Raw genomic sequence first — 18,676 nt, 5'->3', positions numbered from 1 at the left:
GGGATAACCAATCTGGTTTTATAAGAGGATTGTGAGGAACAATAATAGATATGAAAATGTTTGTGAGCTGGTGGAACCTATTCAAATGCAGATTAACACCTGATTAGGAAACTCACCTCTTACAAATGTCATTGCTTTCAGGGGATCCTCCTCTGGAAGGCCTAACCAACCTTAGGGGTCTGGGCACCCAGTAGGTTCTCCTACAAGATTTTGCCTCATATATGTTTATTTACTGTTTATGCTTCTAAGGTCTGGCTTTCTCTAGTGGATGGTCCCCTAGCTATCTCAGTTTTTATAAAGTTGTCTTGGACTCACTGGCCTTTAACCAGTGTTAACCTAGTTAGTAACTTCTTTGAAGGTTCATTTGTGGTTGACTGGATTAGGAGTGTTGGCTTCGGAGCCAGACTGGGTTCATATCTAATCTCCACTTATTTGTTAGCTTGGGCCAATAAATAATCTGTCTCGGTTTCCATGTCAGCAAAATGGAGATAATTGTGCCTAATTTCATAGGATTTTAATGATTAAATGTTACAGGTCATGTAAAATGCGTAGAGCAGTGCCTCGCTCGAAAGTGCTCAATGCTGCTGTGCAGTATAGCTTCAGCACTTAATGTGGGCCCCCAACAGTGAATTATGGAAAATAGCCTCTGCTTTCAGGTGTCAGTCTGATGGGAAGACAGGCAACAGATACAATGAAATGAGTGCCCTGGGGATGTATAGGATGTGATAGAGCCTCTTGGGGGTGTCTGGTGTCTTTGTGGGCCCACCTCCTTGGGAAGATTGACAGCTTTCTACTCCCACTGTTTTTCCTTAGGGATTTGGTGTCAGAGCCAAAACATTCCTCTCATGTGCTTCCCTTCTGTTAGGTAGTAAACTTTAAGGCCAGGCCTTTTAATTTCTGCCCATTTGCTGACATGTAGGCACTCAGTGTTAAGTGAATGTATTAGTTTTCTTTTGCTGCTGTAACAAATGACCATAAACTTAAGTGAATTTATTATTTAACTTTTTGGAGGTCGGAAATCTAAAATAGGTTTCACAGCCAAATCAAGGGGTCAGCAGGCCTGTGTTCCTTCTGAAGACTCCTTTTCTTTGCCTTTTGATATAACAACTTTTGTGATTACGTTGGGCTACTTGAATAATTGAGGATAATCTCCCCATCTCAAAATCCTTAATTCAAGCACACATCTACAAAATCCCTTTTGTTGCTACATAAGGTAATATATTTACAGGTCCCTGTAATTAGAGCATGGAAATTGGGAGGCCTATTATTTGATATTTTATTTCTGACTCCCCAGCTATATTCTTTGTTCCTCAAAAGTGACTTCAGCCTCCAGGCCTGGGTACTTGGCTTTTTCATTCTGGAAAAAGGTCTTTTCTGACACATCTTCATATATCACCTTTTTTCATAGCATTAATTACTATCTGAAACTGTTGACTTGCTTTTCCCAGCCATTCTCCAATGTAAGTAAGGTTTGAGTCTTAGCTTTCTCTGTTCTGACACTTAGAACAATGCCTGGTGCATTGTAGGCACTTCACTTTTTTAAGGGAATCTAACCTCATCAGGAAAATAGATATTTAAAATCTTGAGACTTCAATTAATGGCATATTGTAGTCCTTGAGTATTTGGTGATGGGGGATGGTGACAGGAGGAATGGGGTAGAGTGTGGATTTATATATATATATTTCTGTATATATAATTTACTTTGGAGGACTCAGAAATTGCATTTTGTAGGAATAATGATTTGTAATAGTAGAAAACCATGTTAGGAGAGTATAGGAGATGTTTCATGCTGTGAAGATTTGGCAAGTTTCACAGAAGAGGTAGAATTCGGTCACCTGATGATAGGAACAGTTTGAGAAATGGCATGGAGTTTGGGAAGTGTCAGGTAGGGGTGTGATGGCAAAACTAAACAGGAGAGCATTTAATAAACATTTGATCACTTGCTGAGTGCCAGTGTATCACTTGATCCACATAATCCTAGGTTAGTGTTTCTCCACTTTGATTGCAACCCCAGAACTAAATTCTTAATTGGTTTTGGGATGAGCCCTAGACTTTTTTCTAATTAAGTACTCCACGTGATTTTTAATATGCAGCCTAGTCCTCTTGTTAGGTGGGTTAACTTTCCCTCACCCAGGATCACATAACTAAGTTGTGGGGCCAGTGTTACGATTCCAGGCCTAATTTGAGTGTTAAAAAAAATAACCAAATGACCTAGGAGAGGTTAGTGTAGAGCTTAATAAGAATGGAGAAAAGTGTGTTGAGAGCAGTTTCAGGAGTTTTTGTGGGATCTGAAACCTTATTACCAGGGGATAAGCTTGCAGCTCTAGTGGGGAGTCAAATCATGAAGGCAGAGGCTTTATATGATAATCTGGCAAGAGTACAGATACTAAGATCCCACTGTGCAAGACAGGGTGCTAGGTGTCCAAGCCAGAGAGGACACACACACCTAACCTTTTATAAAGGAACCAGAACAAAGGAGTCAGAACATGGAATTTGGGCGGACTCGTGAGGGAACTCGTCCTTGTTGTCATTTACCTAAAATTGGGCTAGTCAGGTATTAAGTGGCTAATATTTAAAAGGTACAGCTCATCAGTACTCTGGAAAGCCTGGTTATTTTGAACCTGAAAAATAAGTCTTTGATACAAGCTGATGTGCAAACAACCCAGAAAACTGAATTACACCAAGCTTGCCTAACTGCCCTCTCCTTGCCCTAGACGTGCTTCCTGGTGCTGTTTGCCATTGGGCCCCTCACCTTGTGTCATCACTGACCAGTGTTCACCCAGCTTTGATTCAGCTCGCTCCCCCACATTACCGCCCATACCCGGCAGCAGTGACCTGAAGGCAGAGGCGCTAGTGCTGGTCGAGGAGTCACGGTGGCCTCCGCTGCCCAAGCTGTCCGAGCACCCGTCATGGCCCTGAACCCTAACACTGGGCCCCTTGCCCTATGGAACTGAGGCCCGAGGCCCCGGTCGCCTAGCAACTGGTGTGCCTAGGGCAGGCAGGGCTGCTGGCCGCGGGGCATGCCAGCTCCTGGAGCGGTGAATGGGAGCTCGCGGCCACCTGCATCACCTGTCCCGCCCTGCCGCCGTGGCCAGCCCTGCGACAAGGCCGGACTGGGCGGGGGGCTCAGGTAGGCACTGGGCTTCCGCTGGCTCCCATACTGCCCGCTGTGCCCGCTGCCCCAGCCACCCCTGCTGCCGGAGCCTCCTACCTGGGCCGCAACCGCCAGGATCGCAAAGAAGCCCCGCCCCTCGGTGCAGCTGCGGGCACAGTGAGTGCGGGCGGCTGGCCGGTCTCAGGACGAGCCCTGGCCAAGGAGCGGGAGGCCCAGGGGACTTGCCAGGTCAGGGCTGGGTGGGAGGTCGGGTCCGGAGGTCATCTAGTCCCACTCCCTCCCACGAAGGGGACACTAAGTCTCAGAGAGGCTCGTGGGTCACTCCGAGGGTGCTCTAGATGCACTTTATGATGGGAGCTGGCAGAAACACCTGGGCATGAGGACCTGAGGAAGGCTACCAGGTGGGGTCGGGGCATGAGATTGAGGGAAGCGGGTCTGCCTGCCGGATCTGTATATTCTTTCTGCACCCCTTACTTCTGGTAAGTAAGTGCTTACATCTATCCCTTAAGTGGACACACCCTTACAGATTGACCCTCCCAGGCTTAAACTGGAGTGGGGGGGACGTGTTTACTTTTCTTACCTTGCCTACCCCTGTGTCTCCCTTCTCCCACACTTGCACCCAGCCATGCAGTGGGACATGGGAGACCAACCCAGTTAGATTGTTGTAACCCTGTTTCTGTTGCCAATTTTACTTTGAACCATTTCTGATTTACCTGTAATTTGTGTGTGTGTTACTTTTCTCACCAGGAGTTAAAAGTACTAGAAATTATTTGTGTAACATAGGTAGTCTTTTCTATTGTACTGGTCATTTTCCCATACAACCTTTTTGGGGTCATAGGCATCATAAAAACCGGAGTCTCCAGACAAATGCAAACAACTTTGTGAGCACTTTTAGGGTATTATAATCCCTAAAGCACAAGAATTCTTGCTCCTCTTTATTGACTTGTTATGTACATTGTTAACAAGTTAAAATCTCTTGTTACAATGGTGTTTCTTAAGAAATACTCTGACATTTCCTTTTTTAAGTTCTTCCTTACATTTTTCAAATTACATTATAATGTATTAGTACTTATTCAAACAGTACAGAAGTATATGGAGTTAGAAACGAGAGGTCTATGCCTTTCTTTACTTTTTAATCCTTGTTAGAATTCATTTGGTGTTCATTCTTCCTTCTTTTTTCCTTTGTTTTTTGGTCATAATGGAATCATATCATGAATTATTTTGAGAAATATCTTTTTTCACTTATGATGGAGAGGGCCAGGTGTGGTGGCACATGCCTGTAATCCCAGCACTTTAAGAGGCCGAGGTGGGCAGATCACAAGACCAGGAGTTTTGAGACCAGCCTGACCAACATGGTGAAACCCCCATCTCCACTAAAAATACAAAAATTAACTGGGCATGGTGGCGCGTGCCTGTAATCCCAGCTACTCAGGAGGCTGAGGCAGGAGAATCGCTTGAAACCGGGAGGCGGAGGTTGCAGTGAGCCAAGATGGTGCCACTGCACTCCAGCCTGAGTGACAGAGTAAGACTCCGTCTCAAAAAAAAAAAAAGATGGAGAATACCATTCATATCAGTTTACTTAGGTCCACACTGAGTATTTCATAGTACAGATGTATCAGTTTATGTGACCATCCCTCATTGAGATTGGTTTCAATTTTTCCCTGTTACAAACAATGCAACAATAGACATTCTTTTTTTTTTTTTTTTTTTAAGACAGTTTCGTTCTTGTTGCCCAGGCTGGAGTGCCATGGCGCGGTCCTGGCTCACTGCAACCTCCACTTCCAGGTTCAAGCAGTTCTGCCTCAGCCTCCCGAGTAGCTGGGATTACAGGCGTGTGCCACCACGCTCGAGTAATTTTTTTGTATTTTTAATAGAGATGGGGTTTCACCATGTTGGCCAGGGTGGTCTCGAACTCCTGACATCAGGTGATCTGCCTGCCTTGGGCTCCCAAACTGCTGGGATTACAGGTATGAGCCACCATGCCCAGCCACAATAGACATTCTTACACATGGGAACAGTTCTACAGAATGAATTCCTTGAAGCAGAAGTGCTAAGTCAGATATAGGCACATTAAAAAATTTTGATAGAATCTTGCCTTCAAGAATCTTGAATGACCTTTTTATCAACAGACTGTATTGAGAAAAATCTGTATTATTCTTTAAAAGAAGAGAATAGCTGCCACTTAGTGTTTATAACATGTCAGGTACTGTGCTGAACACTTCACATGCATTTTAAAATGTAATCCTCACCTTATGAGAGTCAGAGGCAGAATTATTTTCTTCATGACCCTGTGGTTCTGTAGCTCTTGAGGGGCACATTTAAGATTAGAATCCAAGTTCATTTTGCTTCAGTGCCTGGGTTCTTTGCAGGGTCTGAATCCCTGCTCAGTCATTGACTGGAATCTGTATTTCATTGGGTGACTTAAGGATTAAATTGGATTGTGTATTTGCTGTTACAGTAATGTCATTAATATTTCCCTTCTCCAGGAACTTGCACAATTGGACATGGTCCAATGCTTCCTATGATGCTGGTTCCCCTGAACTGTCTGCCTCTCCATTCCTTCTCTGCCTTTTCTTCTTCCTGCCTTGCATATATTTTAAGGAAATCTCTGGCTTTTCTTCTTTCTCTCAAATCTCCTTTGCCAACTTTATTACAGTCTCTGGCCTTATTTCTCACGCATAAATAGATAACTCTTAACATTTGCATCTTCAAACCTGTGCACCTCAATTCGTACTGCATAGATCCAGATAATATATCTCCATTGGATGTCCTGTACCCACTTTTTTCTAAAACAGAACTCCTTGTTGCCCTCCACCTCCAGACTAGCATGTCCTCTTTGAATTTAATTCATGGTTCCATAATTCTCTCAGTCACCTCAATTCCCAGCCTCAGTCAGCTTTGTCTCCTTTCTCTCTGCCGAATCTCCCAAATTCAATAATCAATCTTGCATTCTCACTGTGACCACTCTAAATACTCTGGACTATTATGATTGCCTTGTAATTTCTCTGTTGGGCTCCAGTCTCTGCCATATTAATTTTTCTAAAGCATAGCTGTGAATAGAAACCATACCTCTGTTCAGAATATATACCATATGTCTGTTCTGTGGTTCCATGTTACTCAAGAAAATATAGACCACTTTGTCCAGCATTCAGATTTGTCTGTAATCTCATCCAATTTATCATTTCATTATTTCTCACACTGCCTTTATCTGAACCCCTCCCTCCAGGCAATCCAGAGTACTTACATTACATCCCCTGTGACATCTTTCCCATCTATATCTTTTCCTGGAATGCCTCTACCTATATTTCTGCTGTTTAAATCTTATTTAAATGCCATTTTCTAATTTCTTTAAAGTCTTTTTTTAATCTCCCCCTGAAAGTAATATCTCCCTCCTTTTAACTCTTCTACTACTTTATATATCTCCTAAGGATTTAATTTATACACACCGCTTTGTATTATAGTTGTATAAGTGGCTACTGTTTTTTCTTCTGGACTGGAAATTCTGTGCAGGCAGAATCTCTCTTTAGTTATTTTTGTGTTTTTTGTGCATGTGACACATTTATGTGTATATCGTACATGCTTAATGAATATATTTAAGTTAGTTACTACATTATTTGAGAATTAAAAAGTCACACGTATTAGCCTATTGCTAGCTGTAGTGACAAACAGATCCCAACATTTTCTTGATTTAACATAGAAAAGTTATTTCTTGCTCACATAACAATTTCAGGGTAAGCGTCCCTGGTCAGAAAGCGGCTTGCTTTCACTTGGTAGAAGGACCCAGACTCTGCCATTCGTCAGCACTTCACTCTTGTCTAAATCCAGTCAGCAGAAAGGCAAGGAGAAAGTATGAAGAAAGCATACTTGCTTAGCTTCTTAGAAGCTTTTTGCAGTGTTACATATTACGTTCGCTCACATTCCAGTCACAAGGAGGCAGCCACTTCCTAGAACAAATGCTGTTCTCTGGAGGAGGAGCCAAGATTTTAGTGGACAAACAACCTTCTCTCCCACAGTTAATTTCTACTTGTGAAAACCTTTGGGACTTAGCTTGAACATCACTTGCTCAAAAAGCAAAAAAAAAAAACCCTCCTACTTCTCCAGTCTGGTTAAGGTCAGCAAAAGTTCTGTTGTGCCATAGAATTTGAAAGTAGCTTTATCATAATGAACTAATTACTCCTCCCCACTCCCTCCCATAGACTGTATGCTTTATTTTTAATCATTGTTGTATTACAACTCCTAGCACAATGCATGACATGAATAAATAAATATCTTTCTCAATGAATCTATAACTCATCTTTCTTTATGTTCACTTGGTAATTATTTTGGTTCAAACCCTAAAATTAAAGATTATTTTGCCACCTGCTGTTTGACATTTGAGTTATTTTCATTCTCTTTTCTATTATAAGAAATACAGGAATTGATATTCATGTATCAATGATTATTTCTTTTTCTTTTTGTGGGGACAGGGTCTCACTATATTGCCTAGGCTTGTCTCAAACTCCTGGGCTCAAGAGATTCTTCTGTCTCTGCCTTCTAAAATGCTAGGATGACAGGTGTGAGCCACCACACCTGGCCAGTGATTATTTCTTTAGGATAAATTCCCAGAAGTAGAATTGCTGGGTCAAAAATATATACAGTTATAAGGACATGTATATTACTAGATTATTCGCTGGAAATATTACACCAATATATACTCCCACTGAAACCTTATTCCTTGCACTCCATCTTACTCTATTAATAGTAAAGAAAAAAATCCCTGCCATTTTGATTGGTGAAAGTAGCTCATTTTATTTTCTGCCTTTTATGTGAGTACTAGAGAGAATGAATTTTTTATTGACTGTGTTTTCTCTGCAATAAGTTGCCTGGTCTTTAATAAATGCACTCTCAGTAGGATTATTTTTCTTTTATTTTTTGATTTTAAGATATATATATCTTAAAATATATATATTCCAAGTGGAAGTCATATCACTTTTATGACCTAGCTTTGGAAATCACATAGTGTGGTTTCTGCTGTTTTTTGTTTGGCTGAGGAAGTTGGTTTCAGGGAAAGAAACAGATCTCACCTCTTGGTGGAGGAGAGGAGGAACATCACAGTGAAGAAAGAGCATGTGGGACTGCATATGCATTAGTACACCTATCTTTGAAAAATAAAATCTACCACAAGGACCCTTTGACCCTAAGATGATAACTAGAAAAACATCACCTTATTGACCTGAGGAGGATAGAAGGAAGCTTGCCATCTACTTGAGCTATGGTAAGAAAAGAGTCAGCTGCTAGAGATTAGAGATTAATAGTCCATACTAGCTCAAGTCTGGGGTCTGAATTCATATTACTACATGGTCACGACTGTAGTCCAAGAAATTGACATTTTAGCTGGTCTGGTATCTCTGACACCCAGGGCCAGGCAATGATCAATGGAAAACCTCTCTGTATAGCAAAGTTCCCGTAATTCAAGGAATCCTTAACTTCTGTAGATATCGATCTCTCTACAGATGAGTTTGTAAAGATTACAGAATATGTAAGGAAATTAACTGCAAGGAAGCAGACTTCACAGATGCTGCAAACGGGAGATTTGTACCCTAAAACTAAATAGAATGGCATAGAAAAAAATTTAAAGTTTTCATATTCAAGAAGGTGAAGGAATGGAAACCATAAGACAAGAACAAGACCATATGAAGAAGAGCAGAAGGACTGGGAAAATGTCCTGTAATACTTAGGACAGTTTGGTACAACAAAGAATTGTCCTTTTAATTAACAGGGTAGCTAAAATGAGAATTAAAAAGGGGGAAAAAAAGAATGAAAAAAAGAGTTGTCCTATCTAAGATGCTTGGGTTGAGACTCTCAGTATAGAAAGTAGGGGGAGTTACGGATCACTAAAATGACTATAGTTAAAGATAGTCACTGAACACACTCATTAACTCACTTCCTTCTAAAATTCTATTGAAATGATAGGAAAGGGTTTAAAAAACTTTTTAATAGCATGGATTTATAAGAACTTAGAGAATAATAGAGATAGTATCAACAAAATTTGGAAGTTGGAATCAGAACAGTATTGGGCTTCTCAACAATAAGAAAACATGTAGACTATGGAATAGTCCTTTCAACATTCTTGGAAAAACAATTTATAATCTGAGATCCTGTTCTCCTCCCAAGTTATCAATAAGTATGGGGGTAAAACATAGAAAATTTTCAGACACACAGGATCTTAAAAAGTTTTACTTTCAGGGGCCTACCCCTGGGACCCTTGGGGCCAGGTGGTTTGGCCCCTCAGCACCTGAGCATCAGGGTAGGAGAAGGCTAGCAGAAGGGAGGCACTTGTGGTGGTTTTTAAAAAGAAAATAATGAGGATTTATTTTGAAAAGCATTGTGAAGGAGTCAGCTTGAATAGTCTTGAATGCTCCTGCTTAGGTTCAGCCTTGGAGAGTGAGAATTGGGATTCTGACTGCAAGCCCTGACTCCTTACCATACTCATTCATCAGAAAACTCTCCATTTTGTGTACAAATAACGTTTTAGGGGGTAATCATTGTTTTAGAAATGAGAAAGAATTATACATCGTATTCTGGCACTTTTTGTAAGCATCTATTCAGAGGTTTCTGAATCTGGCATTTGAGAGTAGGGCTGGGCCAGAACCAGGCAGACACACACCCCAAGGAGCAGAGCTGAGAGTTGGAGACTGAGGCAGAAATGTCTTTCCTCCAGGACCCAAGTTTCCTCACCATGGGCATGTGGTCCATTGGTGCAGGAGCCCTGGGGACTGCTGCCTTGGCATTGCTGCTGGCCAACACAGACATGTTTCTGTCTAAGCCCCAGAAAGCGGCACTGGAGTACCTGGAGGATATAGACCTGAAAATGCTGGAGAAGGAACCAAGGACTTTGAAAGCAAAGGAGCTATGGGAAAAAAAAAAAAAAAAAAAAATGGATCTGTGATTATGGCTGTGCGGAGGCCAGGCTGTTTCCTCTGTTGAGAGGAAGCTGTGGATCCCTCCTCCCTGAAACCCATGTTGGATGAGCTGGGTGTCCCCTTCTGTGCAGTGGTAAAGGAGCACATCAGGACTGAAGTGAAGGATTTCCAGCCTTATTTTAAAAGAGAAATCTTCCTGGATGAAAAGAAAAAGTTCTATGGTCCACAAAGGCAGAAGATGATGTTTATGGGATTTATCTGTCTGGGAGTGTGGTACTTCTTCTGAGCCTAGAATGGAGGCTTCTCTGGAAACCTGGAAGGAGGCGGCTTCATCCTCAGGGAAGTTTTCGTGGTGGCATCAGGAAACCAGGGGATTCTTCTCACGCACCAAGGAAAAGAATTTGGAGACAAAGTAAACCTACTTTGTCTGGTTCTGGAAGCTGCTAAGATGATCAAACCACAGACTTTCGCCTCAGAGAAAAAATGATCGTGTGAAACTGCCCAGCTCAGGGATAACCAGGGGCATTCATCTGCGTTCATTGGATGTGTTGCTTCCACTTGTGTCCCTAAGGAGTGAGAAACCCATTTATACTCTATTCTCAGTATGGATTATTAATGTATTTTAATATTCTGTTTAGGCCCAGTAAGGCAAAATAGCCCCAACTGACAAAAATCTAAAAAACTAATGAGGATTACTAAGCTAAAACCTGGAAGATTTGAGGCTTAAAATTGACTGCCGGGATGGGCGCGGTGGCTCATGCCTGTAATCCCAGCACTTTGGGAGGCCAAGGTGGGCAGGTCACTTGAGGTCAGGAGTTCTGGACAAGCCTGGGTTACATGGCAAAACTCTGCCTCTACTAAAAATACAAAAATCAGCCGGGGCATGGTGTGGCGTGCACCTGTAGTCCCAGCTATTCAGGAGGCTGAGGCAGGAGAATCACTTGAACCTGGGAGGTGGAGGTTGCAGTGAGCCAAGATTACGCCACTGCACTCCAGCCTGGATGACTGAGACTCCCTCTCAAAAAAAAAAAAAAAAAAATTGACTGCTGTGCCTCATTACAAATGTATATGGTGTTTGGGTGCTGTTGTTTGAAATTATTTTTCTTTTCAGGTCTTCAAAAGTCTAAGAAAAGTTGATGGTTGACTTGAAGATTACAGAATTTAAGGTTTTTTGGCTTGTGTGTTTTCTACTAATAATTTGTTATATAATGTCAAAGTAATAATTTCATAATAGAATTGACATGCTCTGGGATAGTTTGACAAAGGTAAATTATAAAGTGAAACATCTTGTTTCATTGTCTTCCATTTTAACCTCAGAGATTTGTTTCTCTAGAATAAATAACCTTCTCTGGCTTTAATAAAAGTATCAGAAGGCTGGGTGTGGTGGCTCACTCCTGTAATCTCAGCACTCTGGGAGGCGGGTGGATCGCCTGAGGTCAGGCGTTCAAGAATAGGCTGGCCAACATGGTGAAACCCCGTCTCTACTAAAAATACAAAAAATTAGCAGGGCGTGGTGGCATGCACCTGTGATCCCAGCTACTTGGGAGGCTGAGGCAGGAGAATCGCTTGAACCTGGGAGGTGGAGGTTGCAGTGAGCTGAGATTGCACCACTGCACCCCAGTCTGGGTGACAGAGAAAGACTCCGTCTCAAAAAAAAAAAAAAAAAAGCATCAGAAATCACCTGTATGTACAAGCTTTTCTGATACAACTAATAATAAAAATATATTTACCATAAAAAATTTTACTTCCTATGAACGCTTTCTCAGGAAGCTTCATAAAACAAGGGAGCAACAAAAACCAAACAAAAATAAGCTTATGTTCACACATAAATGCATACATAATTTTTAGAAATTAAGGCAATGTGATATTGTCTCAGGGGTAGTTAATAAGATCAGAGAAACAGTATCAAAATGAGACTCAAATATTAGGGGATCTTGGCTTTATCTTTTTGTCTTAGAGTAGGAAAGAGGATTTCTTCAATATGATATTATAGAAAAAGAAATAGACAAATTTGACTATATCAAAATTGAAAGTTTCTGATAAACTAAAAGATATAAACAGGTTAAAAATAAACTAATAGTGGGAGAGATATTTGCAACATATTAACATATAAAGAATTAGTACTCACAAATATAAAGCACTACAAATAAGAATAAAGCAAAACCCTGTACAAAAATGGGCAAAGCATAGAAATAGGCATTTCACAGAAGAGGAAACCTAAGTGGCAAATAAACACTTTTAGGGAAATAAAAATTAACAAGGTACCAATAAACATCCAAAGATTAGCAAAAATTAAAATAGCTTAATTGGCAGGGTACAGTGGCTCATGTCCGTAATTCCAACACTTGGGAGGCTGAGGTGGGTTGATCACTTGAGGTCAGGAGTTTGAGACCAGCCTGGCCAACATGGTGAAAACCTGTCTGTACTAAAAATACAAAATATTAGCCAGGTGTGGTGGGGCATGTCTGTAATTCCAGCTACTCGGGAGGCTGAGACAGGAGAATTGCTTGAACCTGGAAGCCAGAGGTTGCAGTGACCTGAGATCAAGCCACTGCATTCCAGGCTGGGTGACAGCAAGACTCTGTCTCAAAAAAAAGAAAAGAAAAAAAAAAAAGAACTAGTACAAGTGTACATAAGAATGTGGGTAAACAAAAATTACAGGAATACAGGTAGAGATAACCACTTATTCAGTATAAATTAAGATTAGTACATGGTGAATAATCTATTAGTAGTAAGTAAAGTTAAATATCTGCACATCTTACAAACCAGTGAATCCAATTTTAGGTATATTGCCCTGCAGAAACACATGTGTATTAGGAGTCATATACAAAGACATTAACTGTCATATTGTTTGTAATATTAGAAAATTCTAAACAATTCACCTGACCACCTGTAGGAAGATGGATAATTACATATTCATATAATTGATATGATGTAGACAGCAGCTAAAATGAATAAACTAAATCTATATGTACACTCAATCTCAGTCTCATGTGACTCAATCTCAATGACTCAATCTCAAGTGAAAAAGAGTTGCAGAAGATATATGTAACTTATTTATGTAAAACTAATAAAATATCAGACAACTCAGTATCTTTTCTCCTATACCTACCTGCAGTTAAAGTATAAAAGCAGACTTCAAGGATTCACACCAAATTTATGAGAGTGGTTGCCTCTGGAAAAGGAGCATGATAGGGGGATGGAAAAATATTTGCTGTCTTTCCCTTAAAAACATAGGAAGCAAACATGCAAATTCTTAAATTTTGCTAATATTTAAGCAAATATTAGCATATATTTAGCATAATATTAGGGTTATAGGGAAAAAAGTGCTACATTTCTCTCTGTACCAATGCATTTTTTAAAACAAACAAAAGATAACCTAAAAAAGATGAAATGGCCAGGCACGGTGGCTCACGCCTGTAATCCCAGCACTTTGGGAGGCCGAGGTGGGCGGATCACAAGTTCAGGAGATTGAGACCATCCTGGCTAACACGGTGAAACCCCATGTCTACTAAAAATACAAAAAATTAGCCGGGCGTGGTGGCGGGTGCCTGTAGTCCCAGCTACTCGGGAGGCTGAGTCACGAGAAGGGCGTGAACCCCAGAGGCGGAGCTTACAGTGAGCCGAGATCGCGCCACTGCACTCCAGCCTGGGCGACAAAGCGATTCCAACTCAAAAAAAAAAAAAAAAGATGAAATATGGTCTGCTGCATACCAAATAATATTATAGTGTCAGGTAAGCACCTCTCTCCCCCCATCCAAAAAAAGTCCTTTTGACAAGCAACATAATATAAAAAAGAAAATAGTTAACAGTTATCTCAAGGTGGTAAAAAAAAATTAGATGAACGTTTCAGAAAAGCATAATTTGGATGATATATCATTACAAAATATAACATTTTGACCTTTTAATGGTATTTCTTAGTTCTATTTAGTAGTTTTAAGAGTCACAAAATATACTTAACTAAGAAATAAAATAATTAGAATACATTCCATATAGTTACTAAGGTTAAGCAAGATAAACAGTTGGATATTAAGAAGACCACCTTATGTATCAATCTCCCATTTAAATGTTGAAGTTTGAAGTATCTTTCAGAAAAAAAAAAAAACTGGCATCACCAACAAAAAAGCACCACAAGTTCTCACTCTGAGCGCAGACTTCACGTGGAACTGACAGCCTGGGCCCCAGGCTTCAGGCTGCACTGGGGACCGCCTCTTTTCACCTAGGAGCCTGACTCTTGCCGCCATCAACCTGCCATCCATGGTGCCCATGGCGCCCAGGCTATTCATGCAGAGGAGTTCCTGCAGGGCCAAACTGAGCTGCCCTCAGCCCCACCTCGGCCTCCCTCCTGTGCTCATCAGTGACCACAGTCTGGAGAGGGCCAAGGTGGCAGGCGGCTGGCATATTAGTGCCACCCTGAGTGAGCACACGCCCAGCCAGGTTGTGACAGTGCCCGGGCTCGGCCATAACTTTGCTCTAAAAGCAGAGTGGGCACTGGGAGCTGGGAGAGGCCAGGCAGGGGAAGCAAGCACTTTCAAGCCTAAAGGGGCAAGTGGTTTCCGGGGCCCTGAGAGTGCAGGGATGCCCAGGTCTGCAGCCATGGCTGGGTGGCTGCAGCCGTGCCCAGGAACATGGGGCTTCTGCCCCGCCGACTCAGAAAGGGGCATGGCTTCTGCCTGTTCCTGGCTCCCACTGGCTCCATGGAGCATGCAGCCCTGGCTGCACCTCCCCCACTGCAACTGGCATCATGGCAGTGACCACTCCAGACCGGTTGCCGCTGCCATCAGAAGTTTTGAACAAAATTCTGAGAACTTTTGAGGCTCCTAATTTCTCTGATTTTACTTGCCTTTTTCCTTGGCATTATAGGAGAGAGATTAAGGGCATCGTCTTTGCAGTAGGGAAGATGGCCTGAGTTAGATTTCCATTTCAAACAATTAGTAGCTATGGGATTTTGTTATCTAAACCCCAGGTTTCTCAATGTAAAATAGAGATGATAATAATAATAGTGCCATCCTCCAAGGTAGGCTCAATATTAACACTTTACAAGAATTAAGCAGCCATAAAAAATGATGAATTCATGTCCTTTGTAGGGACGTGGATGAAGCTGGAAACCATCATTCTCAGCAAACTATCACAAGGACAAAAAACCAAACACCGCATGTTCTCACTCATAGGTGGGAATTGAACAATGAGAACACTTGGACACAGGAAGGGGAACATCACACACCGGGGCCTATCGTGGGGTGGGGGGAGTGGGGAGGGATAGCATTAGGAGATATACCTAATGTAAATGACGAGTTAATGGGTGCAGCACACCAACATGGCACATTCATACATATGTAATGAACCCGCACGTTGTGCACATGTACCCTAGAACTTAAAGTATAATCAAAATATATATATATTAAAAAAAGAATTAAGTGGGCTGATATAATGTACATGTCATGGTGCTTGGTATGGTGAGTATTCAAGGAATGTTAGATGTTTTAATTTTATTATGATTACAATAATAAGTATATTAAGCCCTGATTAGGTCCTTTCACAAATGGGCATAGAAATGGACAATTTTCCTGAGTTAACTGGTCAAAGGTGGGAGAAAGGAGAAAGGAAAAAGGAACTTAGAAAATGTTTCTTAATCTGCAAGAAAGATATACTTCTCTCATTAGGAATTAATTGAATTGCCAGTGGTAAAGGGGGAAAAGGTAGAGATCTAAGTTTGTAGTTTCACCCTGAAAGGAAAGAGGAAGAGGCACTGAGTCAAGCTATACCTCCCCTACTCCAGCCATTAGTTGATTATTGGCCTATAATAATAATCATGATGATTATGATAATAATTGCAGCTGTCATTTGTTTCTGTGCATAAGAAGGATCCCTTACTGTGGTCTGAAATGAAGATTCTTACTTGAGAATTAAAGCAGTGTACTAGGTTATATGGTTTGGCTCTGTGTCCCCATCCAGAGCTCATCTTGAATTGTTCTCCCATAATTTCCACATGTTGTGGGAGGGACCTGGTGGGAGATACTTGAATCATGGGGGTGGTTTCCCCCATGCTGTTCTCATGGTTGTAAATAAGTCTCACGAGGTCTCATGGTTTGATAAGGGGAAAGCTGTTTCACTTGATTCTCATTCTCTCTCTTGCTGCCACCATATGAGATGTGCCTTTCACCTTCCGCCATGATTGTTAGGCCTCTCCAGCCACATGAAATTGTAAGCCCAATAATCCTCTTTCTTTTGTAAATTGCACAGTCTCAGGTATGTCTTTATCAGCAGCATGAAAATGGACTAATACACTAGGCATTTAGTTAGGTGCTGTCTTAGTATGTGTTGCTATAAAAGAATACCTGAGGCTGGGTAATTTATAAAGGAAAGTGGTTTATTTCACTCATGTTTCTGCAAGCTGCACAAGAAGTGTGGCTCTGGCATCTGGTTGGCTTCTGGCAAGGGCTTTTGTGTTGCATCAAAAAATGGCAGAGAAAGTCTAAGGGGAAGTGGGCACGTGCAAAGAGGGACCTAACCCAAGGGGCATCCTGGCTTTATCACAACTCCCTCTCCTGAGATGTAATCCATTTCCCCAGAGCCAATCCAGTCTCATAAGAGTGAGAACTCACTCACTGCCAGGAGAAGAGGCACCCAGCCATTCATGAGAGATCCACTCCCATGACCCAAACGCCTCCCACTAGGCCTCACCTCCCGACACCACCACACTGGGGGTAAAAGTCAACATGAGATTTGGGGAGGAAACAAACCATATTCAAGCCACAGCAGGTGTTTTCCTTAAGTTACCTTTAAACTTCACAATTACTCTGTAAGGCAGAACTAGCAATGACTCTGTGCTGGTTCCCAAGATTGGGAGACTGAGGCATAGACAGGTTGACATGAAAATAAATGGCTGCCCTATCCAGGAAGGGGTGGCAGGAATTGGGGATTGCAAAGGGCTTTGAGGTGGCATGGATGGGGATGTATATATCACTCACCGTTGCATCTACATTCATTCGTCAGTTCATTTATTGATTCACAGGCTGTGAAGTTTTATTTCACAGAACTTTATTTAAGGAAAGCTTAAATGTAACTTTTCCTATAAGTTGAATATTTAGACACAAATAAGCAAATTAATTGCTTTCAGATTTTGGAAGTGGGAAATATTTTTGTTCAGATAAGCACTTTGCAAGTGTTTTTCCTAATTTTTCTGAATGCTGCTTATTTTGTTAATTTTTATTTATTTATTTATTTATTTATTTATTTATTTATTTATTTATTTATAAGATTAGAGACCAGATCTCCCTGTGTTTCCCAGGCTGGGCTCGAACTCCTGGGCTCCAGTGATCTGCCCGCCCTGGCCTCCCAAAGTTCTGGGATTACAGGTGTAAGCCACCACGTCTGGACTATTTTTTAAGTTTTGTTAGAGCTTCATTTTAATATTTCTTCTTTAGTTGTGTTCCTTCGGCCATCTCCCCTCCTTCCTGAAAGATAATTTGATAAAAGTAATAGTTTTTGTTTTGTTTTGTTTTCTGTTGTATAACATTTGATGCAAACCATTTAACCTCCCCAAATCCCAGTTTGTTTAACTAAAAAATTAGGGGATTAGGTCTCTTAATCAGTGATTTCTGCTGAACTATTCTGTTAATTTTCAAGTAAGGATCTCAATTCAGACAGGATTTAGATATTCTTTTTATACAGATATGTAGACCTGACTTTGAAAAACTGGTTAGTACGCTATTAAATTTTCAATGACTTTCACTTATCTCCTTGCTTATTTTTAGACGTTTGGTATTGGGATGGGGGTGCATGGGCAATTCTAATTCCAGAAATCTTGCACAAAATACATTTTTATTATAATGACTGAGGTTTTAAAAATGAAGATTTGAAAAAAAAACTTTGTTGTTTTTCATTTCACTCAATGATTCTATTCTCTTTCACTAAGTAATAGAAGATTTTCTTGCTACTGTAAGTTTTTAATGAAGGTTCTTATATTAACAGGAACAACTTTCCATTAACATGCTAGTGTTGCTTCAGTGAGTTTAATCTCCATAAATAGGAACCCCTTACCTTCTTAATATCTTCAAAAATATAGATAAATATAATCAGATCTCTATGTTGAGGTCACCTTTTAATACATTTTAAAATTTTTGTTTAAGAATTCTGCTTTTACAACAATATGTGTCAAGTGCTGAGTAGTGCTGATTTTTAAAATAACAGTGAAAGCTACAGCTTTTTGAAGCTTACTCTGTTTACATACTATATTGAGTTATTATGTCATGGGAGCCCCTAAGGAGCTGGGTTTGTTTTGCATTATTGGAGGAGGCAGACAGTAGTATCTTAGTGCACAGCCTGCAGGAATGCTGAATACAATACATGATTGCTTAAAGCTACCTGCATATATTAAGTGCTTTGAAGGTTTGCTGGGTGGATGAATTTATCCTGAGGCAGCCCAGCATCCCTGTAACGGTTGGTGGTTCTGCTAATGGAAAAGAACATTGTGCATCTGCCATTGCTTCTCACCCAGTGCAGATCAGACTGTAATGAATGTTCAAAGTTTTATATTGTATTAGGTTTGGAAAAATTCTGTATTAGAGCAGAGACTATTGTTTCAATGTGATTTATGACAGTAGTGGTTAACCGAGAGGTTTTCATCGTTTCATTTTAGGAGAGCAAAAACTTACTG

General features: G+C 40.9%; 1 protein-coding gene and 1 pseudogene across 1 annotated transcript in view; both read left to right on the top strand.

Annotated features, from left to right (window-relative positions):
- Positions 1–3,020: 3,020 nt before the first annotated feature.
- C7H8orf89 (chromosome 7 C8orf89 homolog) overlaps positions 3,021–18,676 on the top strand; it is a 45,395-nt gene continuing 29,739 nt past the window's right edge. The window contains exons 1-2 of the mRNA XM_055284793.2: positions 3,021–3,038; positions 3,135–3,271. Coding sequence (XP_055140768.1) covers positions 3,021–3,038; positions 3,135–3,271 — 155 coding nt within the window. The remainder of the gene's footprint in view (positions 3,039–3,134; positions 3,272–18,676) is intronic.
- On the top strand, positions 9,801–10,833 carry LOC129486503 (peroxiredoxin-like 2A; annotated as a pseudogene).

This window comes from Symphalangus syndactylus, chromosome 7 (genome assembly GCF_028878055.3).
Source record: "Symphalangus syndactylus isolate Jambi chromosome 7, NHGRI_mSymSyn1-v2.1_pri, whole genome shotgun sequence".
NCBI lineage: Eukaryota > Metazoa > Chordata > Mammalia > Primates > Hylobatidae > Symphalangus > Symphalangus syndactylus.
The sequence above is the reverse complement of the archived record's forward strand: the minus strand, read 5'-3'. Positions and strand labels throughout refer to the sequence as shown.